The sequence below is a fragment of the Aspergillus caelatus genome (assembly GCF_009193585.1).
Source record: "Aspergillus caelatus strain CBS 763.97 unplaced genomic scaffold BDV27scaffold_331, whole genome shotgun sequence".
NCBI lineage: Eukaryota > Fungi > Ascomycota > Eurotiomycetes > Eurotiales > Aspergillaceae > Aspergillus > Aspergillus caelatus.
This window is the reverse complement of record NW_022475594.1, coordinates 21,978-36,019: the sequence shown is the minus strand read 5'-3', so window position 1 is coordinate 36,019 and position 14,042 is coordinate 21,978. Positions and strand designations below refer to the sequence as shown.

Genomic DNA, 14,042 nt, shown 5'->3' with positions numbered 1-14,042 from the left:
AAAAAAAAACACTAAGCATACATCATGTCTCATACAATACATATCACATCACAAAAAGCAAATTGGTATCTAGCGCTGTTAGTAGAGAACAAAAGAAGTCGACGAGATAGATCATGAGGCTCACCTAGAGGGTGGCTGCAGCTCAGCTGCGGCTTCTGGCTGTATTTGCCTTCTAATTCGGACCGAACCGAGTTTAGTAGTTGTAAATAGCTCTGGTTTGGACGCTGTTGTAAGGTCTTGATAAAAGCCCAACTTAATGCACCTCGAGCCTCTCCATCCTGGAAGGTATCCGCTCTATCACCCTGTTAGCTGCGAACGACTAAGCCGCCTGGTAGGGTACTTACGAAGTTTGGGTATCCTTGGAGCCTGAGAACATGACAACATCGGCAGGGGAGGTCTTGGTTCTAACGGTTCGTTCGCGCGCAGAGTCGCCCAAGGCGGCTTTCTTGAGGAAGCCAATCGCCGTCTGGGCCACACTAGCGAAGTCGCCTTGTCCATATGACGTTATGGCGCTAAAGAGGTCCTGAGCCGCCTCTTTGGCGAGATTGGGTTCTTTCAAAATACCCTAGCTGAGATGAGCAACTGGAAGGCATGTTAGAGGTGAGGAAAACGCACCTGTGTGGAGTATACGTAAGGAAGGTCCAGGGCCGTACCCGAGTGGCACGAGTCGAAAATAGCAGTCAGACGAACACCCGGTTGCAGCGGGCGTACCCTTGAAGCATTGTCAGTATTAAGGCGAGCAGTGAGCAGAGAACACACGTACATAATAGCGTGCATGTCATCATCTACGATATGTCCTGCCGTACGGTAGTCCAACGGGTAGATAACGTCATCGTATCCTTGTGTCTCGTCAGCACTAGTCATGAATACACACCATGGGTTAAGGGGCCAGATACTTACCATCCTCCTCGTCTCCATCCAGATCCGGTGTTCGACCGCCATGCCCTAGATCAATCAGCCAATAAATTCCGGGTGAGCTTATGCGGTGATCTCTACCTGAGAAATGAATGAAAAGTGAATCGTTCGGCTGCGCATCCTTGACCAACCATTGCATCGCTCGTAGAATATTAGCTTTAGTCGGGACACTCATGGGGTTCTGTTGGTCGTCGGTCAGGATGACCATGTCTTCTCTCCGGTAGCCGTATCTATCATGGAGGAAGGTCGACATATTGGTCACATCATTGATACAGCCGCGGAGGGCGTTCGGCTGCCCGGCATAGTTAATCCCAATCAATAGGGCCTTCCGTCGGCCCGTACAAGCAGAGTACTGGAAGCGATAGTTGGACGGAGCTCCATTGCCGAACTTCTGTGCCTCCATGGGAGGGCGTGGGGGCATTTGGCCCCATGACGGCGAGTGACCTAGTATGGTTAGTTGTTCCTGTCTGTAACAAGATTGGGATAGATTGCGCTTACTGTGATAAGAGCGGTACTGTGACCCCGATGATGGGGGCGGAGTCGGAGTGTGATGGCCATAATGACCGGGGGGCGGATATTGAGGTGGAGAATACGAATGGGGTGATTGCGATGGAGGAGGGTATCCATTGGAACTTGGACCGGTTAGCCCTAATGACAGGACGATAAGTGGACAAAAGCGGTAACTTACTAGTAAGGCTGCTGCGGCGGCGGCGGTGGTGCTGACCACTGCTGCTGCTGATGCTGCTGCGGCGGCGGGTAGTAACCACCTCCCCAACCCGATTGCGGGGGAGGGTAATTATAGTTTGGGTGGTACATCAATTAGGATGAAATTGAGGTGATACTCGTGACTCTGAAGGGATAGAAAGAGAGAATGTTTGAGGGTGTGTGTGTGTGAGAGAGTGAAAGTGAGCGAGTGATCAATTTCCCCTCGCCAAGAAACAGTCCCTCGTGTGGAGAAAGTCAGTGCACCGTGTTGGGGGGTTAGGTTAAACGCGAACTCCTCAACCCACAAGATCGTGAAGAAAAGTAAGCTTATCTTCCCACTGGGGACAGAATGGGGGGAAGAACAGGAAGAGAACAGTAAGGTGATCAGAAAATAAGAAGTGGGAGAAAAGGAAGAAGAAAAGACAAGAACGCGAGATTTAACAAGAACGGGGAAACCTGAGGCAGGCTGGCTGATAGTCCGCATTCCTCGGTGGGGTCCGTTCCGTCGGACGATTGGCCCAATCGTCCAAGGTGGGTCTGACACGAGGCGGATAGGGCAACAGCGGTCAAGTGAGAGAGAGAGGATGTGTCTTTTTGATTGCCCTATTTGTTGCGAATGAGGTCGGTGTGAGGGGACTTAGGGACAAACTATGCAAGTTAATTGCACCGGTCTTGTTCATCGACACATTCTTGTGGTGATATCTACAATCCTATCCCACAACAACCGCACTTGAAATTGACCCCCCCCCAAAAAAAGGTCTCCCCTCGATCGGCATGAGTAATCCATGACTACGGAACGCCATCATCATCAATCACGACATCCATTGGTAGGCTGTCAGCCTTACCGCAGACTCCTGAAAGTGGATTCCGGTAATCTCGGCAAATAGAATTGGCCCCTCGACCCGTCTTGCAGAACGTTTGGCATCCTGCTTCTCAACACATGATACGTACTCTCCCTTCCAAGTTAATTTGGATGGGACAGCCCTACAGCCCTGGTTCCATGGTACGTGCCACAGTGGATGCCCCCCCAGCCAATCCATTCCCCAGGAACCTTGACGAGTTCGGCGCTTTTCCCGAGGGGGCAATGTTCCGGAATGTTCGCTAGGCACCAGCATAACTGTCTCGGTCTTGGCCTGCAGCCGGGCACATGGGGGCTGAACATAAATGACGATGATGGAAGTACAATGATGGAATCCTCGGTTGCCGGCTGGCCGATCATCCAGGCTTGGCCAGGAGTCATGCCTATCAGTGCAGGTCACGAGGATGGTACCATAGTATCACATTTTCTTGGGGACATTATAGTACGAGTATCTTAAGACCGTCACCAAGGGGCCAGATGCTTCTGCTTGACGGCCAAGTCTTTGTTGCCCGTCACGGGGTCATGCTCACATGACCGCCATCGAACATGTTAGTTGGTATGTTATGTCTCACCGCGTACCGTGTTGGGAGTAAGCACCGCAACCAGTCGGCAACTTGGCACCATGATACATGGCAATTGACTGGGAGACTGGCAATTTGTGGTAGCAAAGTATAGCTTTGTGCAGAACCTAATGCGACCCAAACCAGATTCACATAATGTAGCCCCATTGACTCCCAAGTACGTTCCCAGGGTAATCATTATTCTTACCCGCTGTTAAGGCATCATGATGGTAAAGAGCCTCAACGACACTAAGCCAACCATAGTGGTAGAGAGTGAAATATGACTCGTGCCACATTTTTATATACATGGCATGACGTATGGGTAGAGCTTCATACGACAAAAGGGATCAAGAATCGAACCTAACTTTGAGGCACAAGTGTATTCCAGAACGGAGGACACGAGCGTCTAGATATATTCACAACAACATGACATTGTTGAGCCTCAGTGGGTTCCCCTCACGAGGATTGGCCCCTCAGCAATTTACACACCGAGGATAGCTCATGATCAAGGCACCAGAGGAAAACTCAATTGTCTGTGCTCGTGCTCCACATAATCAACACCAGCCCCTCTCCTGTCGGGGTCTACAAGGATACTAGCAAACAAAAAGCAGCCGGGCAGCAGGAATGTGACCAAACAGGGATCCTTGCTTCCTCCGCCTTGAGCGGCGCATGGACACAGGATCCAGACAAATCCATCGACCACGTTCCAGACGTGTCGACCAATCTGGGTGCTCACCCCTTCGGAAGATCGTCGTCACATCTCGTGGAGTGATGTACAGCGTACAACGTGACGAGGGACTAGGTTTGGACCTATTACGATACCCCGCAGAGCTCGAGTCTCCATGCTTAGGTCTTATCTCGAACGGGTCTTTCCTGATTGGCAGGTGGGTCACTATGAACAAAGATGACCCGAACAACCATGCATTGGGAGCTCACGCAGCAACGAGGCTGACTATCCGGTATCGAACGAGACGACCAGTCATCGTTGGACCTGCTCCCCATTGCATGAGAGCCCCCAAAGCATGGACACCTTACCCTTGGTTTGACAGGCGATCGTGTGCCAACTTGGGCCTCAGTGCGGCGATCTGGATGACCAGCCTCTTCCGGGGGGTACCTGATTGATCCTCGTCCGGAATGAGGCAGTGCAAGGCGCAGTTGATGCGCAATTATTCGTTTGCCATTGCCCATTGTGGAATTTGAAAGGCAACCATATTTCGAGTATCATGACAGGTTAGTGGCGCTCTACATTACTCAATTGAGTATGTTCCGTAGACATGTCCAGGGGGGTGAAATGATTTTAAGATGTTGATCTGAGGGCACGCACTGACCAGCTGGTTGACGGATGTGACGGCATGAGTAATTTCGCAGCTTACGGGCACCGCCACGAATTGATTGATATGGCAATCATGGCCCGAATATCGGCGTCTTGTATTATGTTTTTCCCTTCGTCGATATTTTTTTTTTTTATAATTCTTTTTCTTTTACTATATCTATTGTTGTCTTCCAGTTTAGTGTTTCAATAAATTGGGCAAGAGTGAAAATACTCAAGAAACTCGTGTTCACCAATCCATTATCAATGGTCGATATTTTTATCCGGGGTGGCAAAAGACGAGTGTTTCTCGGTGGAAAGGACCAGCTGGTACACAATCATGCAGCCGCATCACTTTGACAGACTAGTGGTAGTACTTGGGCTTGATTTCAATTTCGATAGTGTAACGCTGAGACACTAGAGGGCTCAGTTTTGTTTCTCCGAAGCGCGAAGAGGCAATTCGGGGTCCGACAGGATGGGGTAAAGTTCAAGTCGGCAGGAAGCGACCGGCGTAAGAAAAATAGCGCTGGGCCGCTTTTTGTTTTCCGCCACGCTGAGAGTGTGAACAAAAAGAGCCGCAAAAAAGGGCCAAAGTCGGTGAAGCCCCAACCAACGCAAAAGTTTGGTATCATTCGAATTCCCGCAGTTCGTTTCCAAATGATTTATTTTTAGCTTTAGCAAGTAACCTGGTTGAAAGAGAGAAAGGACAAAAAGAAAATATAAAGAGAATTAAAGAAAACATGGAAATCAGATCCACCAATCTCACCCCATTATCATCCCCCCCGTGTATCACGAACGGGAGAACAAGGAAAGTTGAAAACCAAGTGACTAAACACAACAGGTCAAGATGAGGCTCTGTGACATAAAATTTAATTGAATAGACACGGGAAGAACGACCCCACCGCTCCAAAGTAAATGAAGGTGACGATCGTAGGCTTTCATCATCCGACCTTGACGCGCGGACCTTCATTCGATGCATGTGGCGTGGCTTTAATTTTGATGTCCACTTGGGTCAAATCCTAATAAGCGCTCCGTGAACCAATCGCGGTGCTGGGGTCAAGAGGCTCCACGATTCCATCGGGTCTTCGATCTCGTTTCGAAATGATCCTCATGCTTGTGCTGGAGCCGCATTCCTGAACTACTAAAACATGCTGTTGCTGCTCAGCTGGCCAATTCCGTCTACATGGGTGGTTGACTGCCTTTCTAGCAACCATTGACTTGCGTTGCACTCCTGGTATTCACAGGTGGTTTTTCCTGAAGAACATTCCCTTGAAACACTCATATATTATTTTCTTTACTACATTCCCTCTTCAGTGAACTCGACTGCCTTCCTTCAGATGCTTTTCACACCCATCGTGTGTGTTCCCTTCGGTCATGTCAGAGATGACCAGAAATCTGGATTGTATCCCTTACGATGTTTTCTATCAAGTGGCATCCACCCTGGACTGTCATGATTTCGTGCATCTCAGCCGGGTGAATCAAAGCCTGAATGCCTTGATGCGAAACGAGTCATTGGCACGGAAGACAGTCGAGGTAATACCTTCTATACCGCCTGTGTGGGATGTGGAACACTAACAGTGCGACAGAACCACCTACTTCATACCAAGGAAGGGCAGCAGGCAACCGAGAACAAGTCAGGATACCGTAAAGCACTGGGACGTCTATATGACATCAAGGAAGCTGTGGCCACCGCAGATCCGTACTCGGCCTCAATTATCGGCTACGGGAGCGCCTTTCTCTACAGCGGCGGTGCGCTGTGCTATGTGTTCAACGACGAGATCCGCGCTTTGGATGTCCATGGGGCCAGCCAAGTTGAGCATGTCCTGAACCTGCACGCGGTCCTGTCCCGCGTGATCCCAGATTGCGACCCGACCGAAGACGCAACCCAACTCTCACTGATGAACTACAGCCATGGCGTGCTGGCATTTTCAGTGGAGATTGTAGAACGGCGGGAAGCCTGGCTCCTGGCAGTGGATATGCGGCGAAAGACGGAAGGTGGAAAGGGGCGATTGCGCCTGCGCCGACAACTCGAGAGCAAACAGCGATTATTCGTGCGACACAACCAATCTTACCTCTACTACGGGACCCACTCTGGTGCGGGTTATCATGGGTATAAGCAATGGATCGTCAACTGTTTCGAGCTGGGGACGGGCAAACAAACGAATGAGAAACCGGTCCAGCTGCACGATTTCGCCGGCAACGAAATCGGACAAACGGTGTGTTTTGACGTCCACCAGGACCATCTATACGCCGTGTCCACGCAAACAGCTTTTGAGATGGAAGAGGTCGACTGGACCTCGTTCTACGTTTGGGTCTGCGTGGCCCCCACCAACAATACGAAGCGCGTGACACTCAACCGGACCTGGCGCCGACAGCATCGGGAAGGCCCCATAAACGACTCGTGGTCGGATATCTCCCTGCGACACGATGAGGCCACGAAACAGCTGATCATCCTGGAATGTCGCCGCGAGTGGCACAAGGGCGGCAGCGAGAATTTCCGCACATACTACGTGCAGCCGCTCCCGTCGCCCACGGAGATAACGCAGCATAGTAAGCACCAGGGCGAAGCCTTCCGTCCCGTCTCTTTGCCGGACGAACCGTTGACCAAAACCCTGGACCCGTCCAGCAAACCGAACTACGAACGCCCCCGGAAGCGCCTCCGCCGGCACTACCACCCCGAATACACCCTGGGCCACGACGACCCCGTGCACCGACAGGACTTCATCTTGAACCGCACCAAGCTACGCACGTACAACCTCTCCGCCTCGACCTTCGTCGATCTCGTCAACGACCCATGTCCAACCCCTGGGAGTCTGATCCCGCACGACCGGTTGCGGCTGCGCATGGTATCACGCAAGCGCAAGTGCCCGATCGACGAGACGGGCGAAGAAGGAACCCCAAACCTCCTCTATCGTCCGGAGATCACGGAAGAAGAACAGGAAGAGGATGGTCAACCCGCAGATTGCAGTGAGGAGCGCTTCGCGTCCCGTGGAGTCCGCCTATGGCCGCCTGACAACGCGCCGCCCGTGTTGACTCAACTTCTCTGCCCATCCAAGCGAACTGGCAAGGTTGAGGCCATAGCGGACGAACGGACCATCATCTACACGGTGAATCAGGAGGGCCTGAGCTCCGATCTTCAGGCGATCATTCTCATCAACTTCGACCCGGCGCTACGACTGCCCGGTCTGCAGCGCTTGGACATGTCTGGCACGCCTGAAAACCACACGACCAACACGACGACGGGCACTGAGCAACCGCAGCCTCCAATCTTCAACCCTGCCAGTCCGCGTAGGGCGAACCATAAGGAGCCATCTGTCCGAGAGGAACAGGCGATGCACTTGCACATCAAACGTGGATACTGGCTACGATAGTTGATACGGACAGATATACGAGATAAAAAAAAAAAAGATAATAATAAGTAACAAACAATGGAAACACGATAAATATCATTCATTAATAATCCGATTATTAGGTTCGCAAGACCAAGTCAGCATCTCGTATTAACAGATCCGAGCAAGCCACTCGTAATCCATGCTCCACAGCCATAAGCCCAATCATTCCAAGTCCCCATCAGGGCAAGACTCGGAGTATGACAAGAGAAAACACGATGCATCTGACATCATCCATTGCAGCCCAACATTAGATAAGTAAAGTAAAGTACATAAAAAAAAAAACAGATAAGCAACTAGGTATCGAACGTATAACACAATCACATCACACATAAAAAACACCCATCCATAACCCTACTATCTCATCACCTCTGCACCTTCCCCGAATCCAACTCCACCGGTCTCTGAGTACTAGCAGTAGTAGTATTCAACTCCACCAGCGGGGTCCCCCCATGATTCATATTCATACTCCCTCCCATACTAGGCGTACCCATATTCCCATCCCCATATAAACCTACATACCCCCCTCCTCCACCCTCCGCCTTCTCCCCAACCACACCCCCTCCGGCACCCCGTCTCTGTCTCCGCTCATACAAAGCCCAAGCAATCGACGCCACCGCAATAAGCCCCAACGGCACACCCACCCCGACCCCAATCGCAATATCATGATTATCCAACGCCTTCTCTTTTAGTCTTTGGTCGTCGCACGTTGAATCAGTGTTGTTTGTCGACCCCGACCCCGACCCCGAATCCGAGTTACTGTTGTTGTTGTTGTTGTTGCTCACAGATAACCCCGCCACGCCGGGTATCGCAGTCCCCATGGTAATCGTGAAGGGATCCCCTTCTGATGTACAGGTCGTCTTGCCGTCTTTCACGGTAACAGAACCACAGCAGTATTGGGAGTCTTTGCCTGAGAAACCGACGTTGATGACAGGGAAGCCATTGTTGCGGTTTGAGCTTGCTGTGAATATCGAGTTAGTTGGTTTGGTTTCTGGTATATTTTACCCCGGTAATCTAGGCCAGTCTAGACTGTAGGTATAGAAGGTATACCACGAAGAAGATAGAAGGAAAAGGAAGAAAGAAAAAAGAACATACAACAAGGCGCAAAACACCTAGCACCCCAAGATTTATCCGTACAACTTCCCCGTGAAAGCGCCATACCGTGAGAACCCTGTAGATAGCAGAGACCATTGGACATGCAGATATCGGCTTTGTTGCAGCAGTTTGTGGTTGCATCGGAGGTGCAGGGCACGTCTGCGGTTGCAACGCTGCCGTCGAGAAAGTAGCATGTTTTGTTCTCGGCGTGGGTTGTTGGGAGGATAGCCAAGAGGGAGAGGAGGAGGGGGGTTGATGATAATATTGTTGGGAGTTTCATTTTGTCTTTTCTCTTTCCCCCTTTTCTTTTCCTTTTCTTTCTTTTCTTGGGGTGTGTTGGATTGTGTTCTATATTGAGTTTTGAGGGTTTGCGGGAGTTAGATTGCTGAGTGGATAAGTATCAATAACGTAGTCGCTGGTAATGATATTATAATAGAGTATATTAAGATAATATAAAAGTAAAGTAAACACCAGAAGAGTAATATACAACACCAAAAACAACAAAACAAAAGAAAGATCCCCAAGAAGAAATCAAAACCCCAACCCAAGCCAACTCCAAGCAACAACCCTCCGTCACAAAAATAACCCAGACACATGCCCACCCTCAATCACCACCATCCAGCAGCTTGTCAAAGCAACCCTTCTATGCCGGCTGCCATTGGTCCAAAGGCGGAAATAAGGAGCCGGCGGAGGTTGACTAGCGTCCTCATCGTCCAGCCATTTGTCCTAAACGAGGATAGGAAGGAATCTGAGCAACGAGTGAAATACCTAATTAGGATGATGCCAAGAGTTCTAAGCCCCTTATTTAGATTTGCTCAGTCTGACTCGTGCGGCTTGTTTGGCCCCCAACCTTTTCATTCTTTCGTTAAAAAGTCGGGGTTTTTGTGTTGCGTGAAGCTGATCCTGAGTGGGGCTGCCGTATTTACTTGGTTATGAGTGGTGGTTAGGGATTGATAGGAATTGATATTGGATGGGGATGGGTGGGTTTGACCGTTTGAGGGATGAAGATGTTGAATCATGGATCTACTTTGTACTGTAAACTATAGTTACCTGAGTATATATATATGGATATAGATATATGATTCTCTCAATTAGTACTGCAGAATCGTTATCCCCCGGAGTATACCCGCCATTCGTCCAAGTCCCGGAACTGACAGCACGCCATGATCGCTTAGCTACTTAGGCCTTTAGGGTCCAGAAAGTGTCCCGGTCTAGCCAGGGTCATGGTGGGTATCTGACATCAGATATGGGGCTACTTAACCCTGACCTGCATATTCGCTTGATAATCAACTTAACTCTCTACCCCCGCCATCTCACATTCATTCCATAACAGATAATAGACTAAACTGCATTGCCATAGCCATTAAAATGAAAATGGAATATATATAAATACCACAACCCAAAAAATATAAACTACCATAAACTCCATATAAAGACAACATAGCCCCCAAATCCCCAGCCTCAAATCCCAGCCAATTTACTCCGTACTCCGTACTCAGACCCCACCAAGCCCCCAGTGATGATCAATTGTATATCCACGAATCAGCGGATTCGGACCTTTCAATAATTGTTGGATATCCGCGCGGACAACATCTAATTCTGATTCGCTCGAATCCGGACAATCGTAGAACGCTTCCGCGAGTCGCTGATCGATAGATGTGAGGTTAAAGTCTTGGTCAATTGACTTTAGTCGGGCTGTTAGGGCTTCGATGACGGATTCGTTGACGGGTTTGGGGACTGTGAGTTTGAGGTGGAGCATTTTAGATCTTTCAATTGATTTTTGTTTGTTTGGTTATGGATAATGTGATGCTCGATCACTCAATCAATCATATTTGAGTTATGGAGGTAGTAGGTGGAATTTGGGGCCTTGGTTTGGTTAGTGTGAAATATAAGGCTGGATGGGGGGGCTTTATGTGTGATTATATGTCTAGGTAATATATGGTTTCCGAAAGGAAGATTATGCTACTTTATTTCTACGTTATGGTCAGGCTTTCTGGTTTACCTTGTATACCCGGACTATGGCCAAGGTAAAATGCTAGGTAACAGGTATGCCAGCGGGAGGTGAGTTAAAGCTGTCCCATGAACCCGGTAATAAGCTTTCGGTGGTTCCGTCAGGAGGTCTTGTTCAGTAGATGATATCATGAGGCTTGCCAGCTCTCTCTAGGAAGCTTACTGGTTTCCCTCCAGTCACGTCCTGCCCTGCCGTTCAGGGTAGGTGGCGGAACTATGGAATGATCATTTGGAAAGGCCAAGGTAGCTAGTATTGGTATCTCTGAGAGCTGACCAGGGCTGGCATAATTACCTCGTTATGCAGACTGTAAATACAACGATTTCAATTTGGTACCGCCTAACAAACTGAAAAAAAAAAAAAAAAAACCAAACGTGTAGCCACCGACATATCCACGGTCGCAGATTACATATTCTGGACAGTGGAGGTTATCCTCGCCTGTATGTACAACATGCATTTTATGAATAAGATGACTCTCCTGGACTCCCTTGGTCATGTGTTTCGGCGTCGTAGAATGCCCGAAAAGTACTTTGGTCCTCCGACAACGATGACTGTGGATTTCCGAACTCTAACAACTTGACCTTCGTCAATCACAGTCACATAGTCGAATTCCAGGATGGTCTGAAGTTTCTGAGCGGCCATGACAATGGTGCAAGAGCCGAACTCTGATCGGATGACATCCTGGATCTGTGAATCTGCTTGGGAATCAGGTCTATTACACAGATAACCTATTAGCACGATAACCTAGATGAAGAGCCCCAGAGTACACTTACTCGCTAGTAGGCTCATCCAGGAGCAATATGTGGCCCTCCTGCAGTAGAATTCGTGCAAGGCACAGAAACTGCCGCTGACCGTATGATAGAAAGTCGTCATCGATGATAATATCCAATGGGTTGCAGAGAGGTGATTCGTTTGGGTAAGGTCTTTCCACTATGACGCCCCAGAGTTTGGCGCGCTCAAGTGCGATAATGATATCACCATCGCATTTGTCGCCAAGTGGGTCGAGATTTTGTCTAATAGAAGCGGGAATGATGAAAGGATCTTGAGTTAAACAGTTTATCCTTTTGCGGACTACAGATGGTGGCAATATTGAGATGTCTTCGCCGTCGATGAGGATTTGACTGGACGTCACTTCAGCCATCCCAAGTATGGCGAGGATAAGTGAGCTTTTGCTGCTACAACTGAGTTAGGTCTAGATACCCATATTCACACAAGCGATCAGAATAGGACTTGCCCTCCAGTTCGACCACATAGTCCCAGCTTCTGTCCAGGTTGACGAGTGAACGTGATATCTCGTAGTACCAGATTGGATATGGAATCATGGCTGACGGATACGTCTCTGAATTCGACGGCTCCCTGTGCCGGCCAGGCTTCTTCGGTTCCTGTGGGATGGCTGTGCTGCAATTCCCTAGGTGTCTTCAACAAAACGCTTGATCCGTGCAATGGAATCAAACGATGGCTTGAGTGAAGTCCAGCTCAGGATTAGACTGACGAGGTTCTGACCAAGCATCGTCCTCATTAGCAACCCGGCGCCAAGCAACCCAGGTTCGATCTATGAGTCGAGCGCAACAGCCAACCCAATCAATAAGACAGTCAATGCGGCAACAATCGGGTTGATGACAAGCACAAGCCACCGCTAAGTGCATAGAAGGTGTAGTACGGTCGCTGCGCTGTGTCGATCAAAAATTACATTGTCTCGCTCATAGACGAAGTCCATCCATAACTACGGATCGTAACGAGGCCATTGAAAGAGTCTATGAAATGTGACAGTAGGGAAGCCTTGGTTTTAGTCCTGGCCATCAGTTAGCATAGCGGTTTTTCCACAACTAGCCGTGATAGAAACTGACTCGTGAGGTGTAACTGGCGCCATGTCCGAACATACACACGATGAATGAGGATCAGTATGCAAACTAGAAAAGGTATTGCCACAACAATATAAGGCACGGCCGCTATGGTGACGCCAACTTAGGCGATGGCTGTGAAAGCCTCTGAAGATGCATAGGCGACAACTATCGACCCAATTAAGGCCTCACTAAATCTGTCCAGGTCATCATACGTATCCACGGAAGCTTGACCTAATAGCGTGCTGCTAACCTGTTCATACGATTGCCCGTCTCAATGCGAGAAAGAAAAGATATTGTAGTCCTATTTCTCAAGTCAGGCGAAAGAACCACAACAGGCTAATGTTTGCTTACATCATGACTGCTTGTAAAATAACTCCATGCAGGGCCTTTGACGCAGCAGGCATAATCACAAACCACATCCAACTTCAAGATAAATTAATCACAGGATTAGTCAAAGCTGAAGCACATCAACCGCTGCACCTGACACACATACCCTATCACCAGTACCAGCCTAGCTGCCTCACTAAATCCTACTGAGGCATATACTCCGAGCCAAAACCCTGGTCTCGAGTTTGAGTGGCCGTCTTCATTTTCAGAGACCACAGAGTAACCCAGACATCTAGAAATAGGAGTCGTCGGGTCGACGCTGAGAACGGAGATTGGGGGCCAACCTACAGTGCGAAACGCCGAAGCCTGATTCCGTAACCGGAAATTCTAGTAAAAGAGCTATCTTTGGCCACCCAACAGCTGCTGCATAGTATTTGTAGATCTCTAGATCATTTATCTCTCGGTTTTGGTCTTCGGTGTTTACAACACCTCGTGTCATTCCTCTTTCCACAGCTATTTTGTCCGTTGCAATGTTTTCTTCGCAGGCTATACCTAAACGTTATTTAGATATCTAAATCGGAGATGTATTCCTTAGCCAACCGAAGTTCGCGGAACGTGCCCATTTCAAGGCCATCTTCACTATATGCAATAACGAATTCCGCTTCAGGAAGGTAATGTACTAAGCCATGGTCAGAAACCCAGTATCAGACAGGGAGAACTCCTAAAGTTTAGCTGAGCCACCACTATCAAAAGCAAAGAATACAATACACCCAATCAACCGGAGAATACCCCTTGCACTGAAGACACGGTCGAACGCTTTCCGCCCAGTAACTCGGACAAGGTCGCTGAGGACATTATCAAATAATGCCAAGGGCTTCCGTGTATAGACTGCATGAGCGATGGCCTGTAATATAATCAGCATCAGACGTTGTAAGAGCGGAAGATTATAGTCTCTTTACTATTCTCTGCCTCTGCCCTTGACTGAGCCTCGTACCCTGGGGGCCAATCAAGGTGTCGTGGCCAGCGGGCAT

The 14,042-nt window shown here is 49.1% G+C and overlaps 7 protein-coding genes across 7 annotated transcripts; 1 reads left to right on the top strand and 6 right to left on the bottom strand.

Annotated features, from left to right (window-relative positions):
- BDV27DRAFT_69161 (caspase family protein) lies at positions 1-2,081 on the bottom strand. Its single transcript, XM_032077317.1, has 9 exons — positions 1,604-2,081; positions 1,414-1,547; positions 997-1,359; positions 901-945; positions 764-839; positions 616-712; positions 345-565; positions 125-294; positions 1-69 (listed from the first exon to the last, which is right to left on the bottom strand). Exons 1-9 carry the CDS (start codon positions 1,729-1,731, stop codon positions 44-46), a joined length of 1,260 nt encoding a protein of 419 aa, XP_031921556.1. The 5' UTR covers positions 1,732-2,081; the 3' UTR covers positions 1-43.
- A 2,948-nt stretch (positions 2,082-5,029) lies between these two features.
- On the top strand, positions 5,030-7,737 carry fbx15 (F-box domain protein). Its single transcript, XM_032069047.1, has 2 exons — positions 5,030-5,881; positions 5,935-7,737. Exons 1-2 carry the CDS (start codon positions 5,723-5,725, stop codon positions 7,717-7,719), a joined length of 1,944 nt encoding a protein of 647 aa, XP_031921555.1. The 5' UTR covers positions 5,030-5,722; the 3' UTR covers positions 7,720-7,737.
- A 46-nt stretch (positions 7,738-7,783) lies between these two features.
- Positions 7,784-8,243, bottom strand: BDV27DRAFT_137676 (uncharacterized protein). The gene has a single exon (XM_032069046.1). The coding sequence runs from the start codon at positions 8,068-8,070 to the stop codon at positions 7,903-7,905; it is 168 nt and encodes a 55-aa protein (XP_031921554.1). The 5' UTR covers positions 8,071-8,243; the 3' UTR covers positions 7,784-7,902.
- Positions 7,784-9,290, bottom strand: BDV27DRAFT_169398 (uncharacterized protein). The gene is made up of 2 exons (XM_032075022.1): positions 8,833-9,290; positions 7,784-8,698 (listed from the first exon to the last, which is right to left on the bottom strand). The coding sequence occupies exons 1-2, from the start codon at positions 9,110-9,112 to the stop codon at positions 8,103-8,105; spliced, it is 876 nt and encodes a 291-aa protein (XP_031921553.1). The 5' UTR covers positions 9,113-9,290; the 3' UTR covers positions 7,784-8,102.
- Positions 9,291-10,327: 1,037 nt separating this feature from the next.
- On the bottom strand, positions 10,328-10,591 carry BDV27DRAFT_150411 (uncharacterized protein; the record flags this gene model as incomplete). Its single annotated transcript, XM_032071224.1, has 1 exon — positions 10,328-10,591. The coding sequence occupies one exon, from the start codon at positions 10,589-10,591 to the stop codon at positions 10,328-10,330; it is 264 nt and encodes an 87-aa protein (XP_031921552.1).
- A 741-nt stretch (positions 10,592-11,332) lies between these two features.
- On the bottom strand, positions 11,333-11,981 carry BDV27DRAFT_163554 (P-loop containing nucleoside triphosphate hydrolase protein; the record flags this gene model as incomplete). Its single annotated transcript, XM_032073563.1, has 2 exons — positions 11,333-11,552; positions 11,614-11,981. 2 exons carry the CDS (start codon positions 11,979-11,981, stop codon positions 11,333-11,335), a joined length of 588 nt encoding a protein of 195 aa, XP_031921551.1.
- Positions 11,982-13,574: 1,593 nt separating this feature from the next.
- Positions 13,575-14,042, bottom strand: BDV27DRAFT_163553 (uncharacterized protein; the record flags this gene model as incomplete). The annotated part of the gene is made up of 3 exons (XM_032073562.1): positions 13,575-13,690; positions 13,780-13,915; positions 13,971-14,042. 3 exons carry the CDS (start codon positions 14,040-14,042, stop codon positions 13,575-13,577), a joined length of 324 nt encoding a protein of 107 aa, XP_031921550.1.

What these genes read in the sequence shown, in the direction of transcription:
- BDV27DRAFT_69161 (XM_032077317.1), bottom strand. Translation starts at nt 1,731, where the DNA reads ATGTACCACCCAAACTATAATTACCCTCCCCCGCAATCGGGTTGGGGA. An exon ending in GATGACATGCACGCTATTAT is followed by an intron (nt 713 to 763) that starts GTACGTGTGTTC and finishes CAATGCTTCAAG; the next exon opens with GGTACGCCCGCTGCAACCGG. An exon ending in GAGCTGCAGCCACCCTCTAG is followed by an intron (nt 70 to 124) that starts GTGAGCCTCATG and finishes TAACAGCGCTAG; the next exon opens with ATACCAATTTGCTTTTTGTG.
- fbx15 (XM_032069047.1), top strand. Translation starts at nt 5,723, where the DNA reads ATGTCAGAGATGACCAGAAATCTGGATTGTATCCCTTACGATGTTTTC. An exon ending in TGGCACGGAAGACAGTCGAG is followed by an intron (nt 5,882 to 5,934) that starts GTAATACCTTCT and finishes ACAGTGCGACAG; the next exon opens with AACCACCTACTTCATACCAA.
- BDV27DRAFT_137676 (XM_032069046.1), bottom strand. Translation starts at nt 8,070, where the DNA reads ATGTGTGATGTGATTGTGTTATACGTTCGATACCTAGTTGCTTATCTG.
- BDV27DRAFT_169398 (XM_032075022.1), bottom strand. Translation starts at nt 9,112, where the DNA reads ATGAAACTCCCAACAATATTATCATCAACCCCCCTCCTCCTCTCCCTC. An exon ending in TAGGTGTTTTGCGCCTTGTT is followed by an intron (nt 8,699 to 8,832) that starts GTATGTTCTTTT and finishes CGATATTCACAG; the next exon opens with CAAGCTCAAACCGCAACAAT.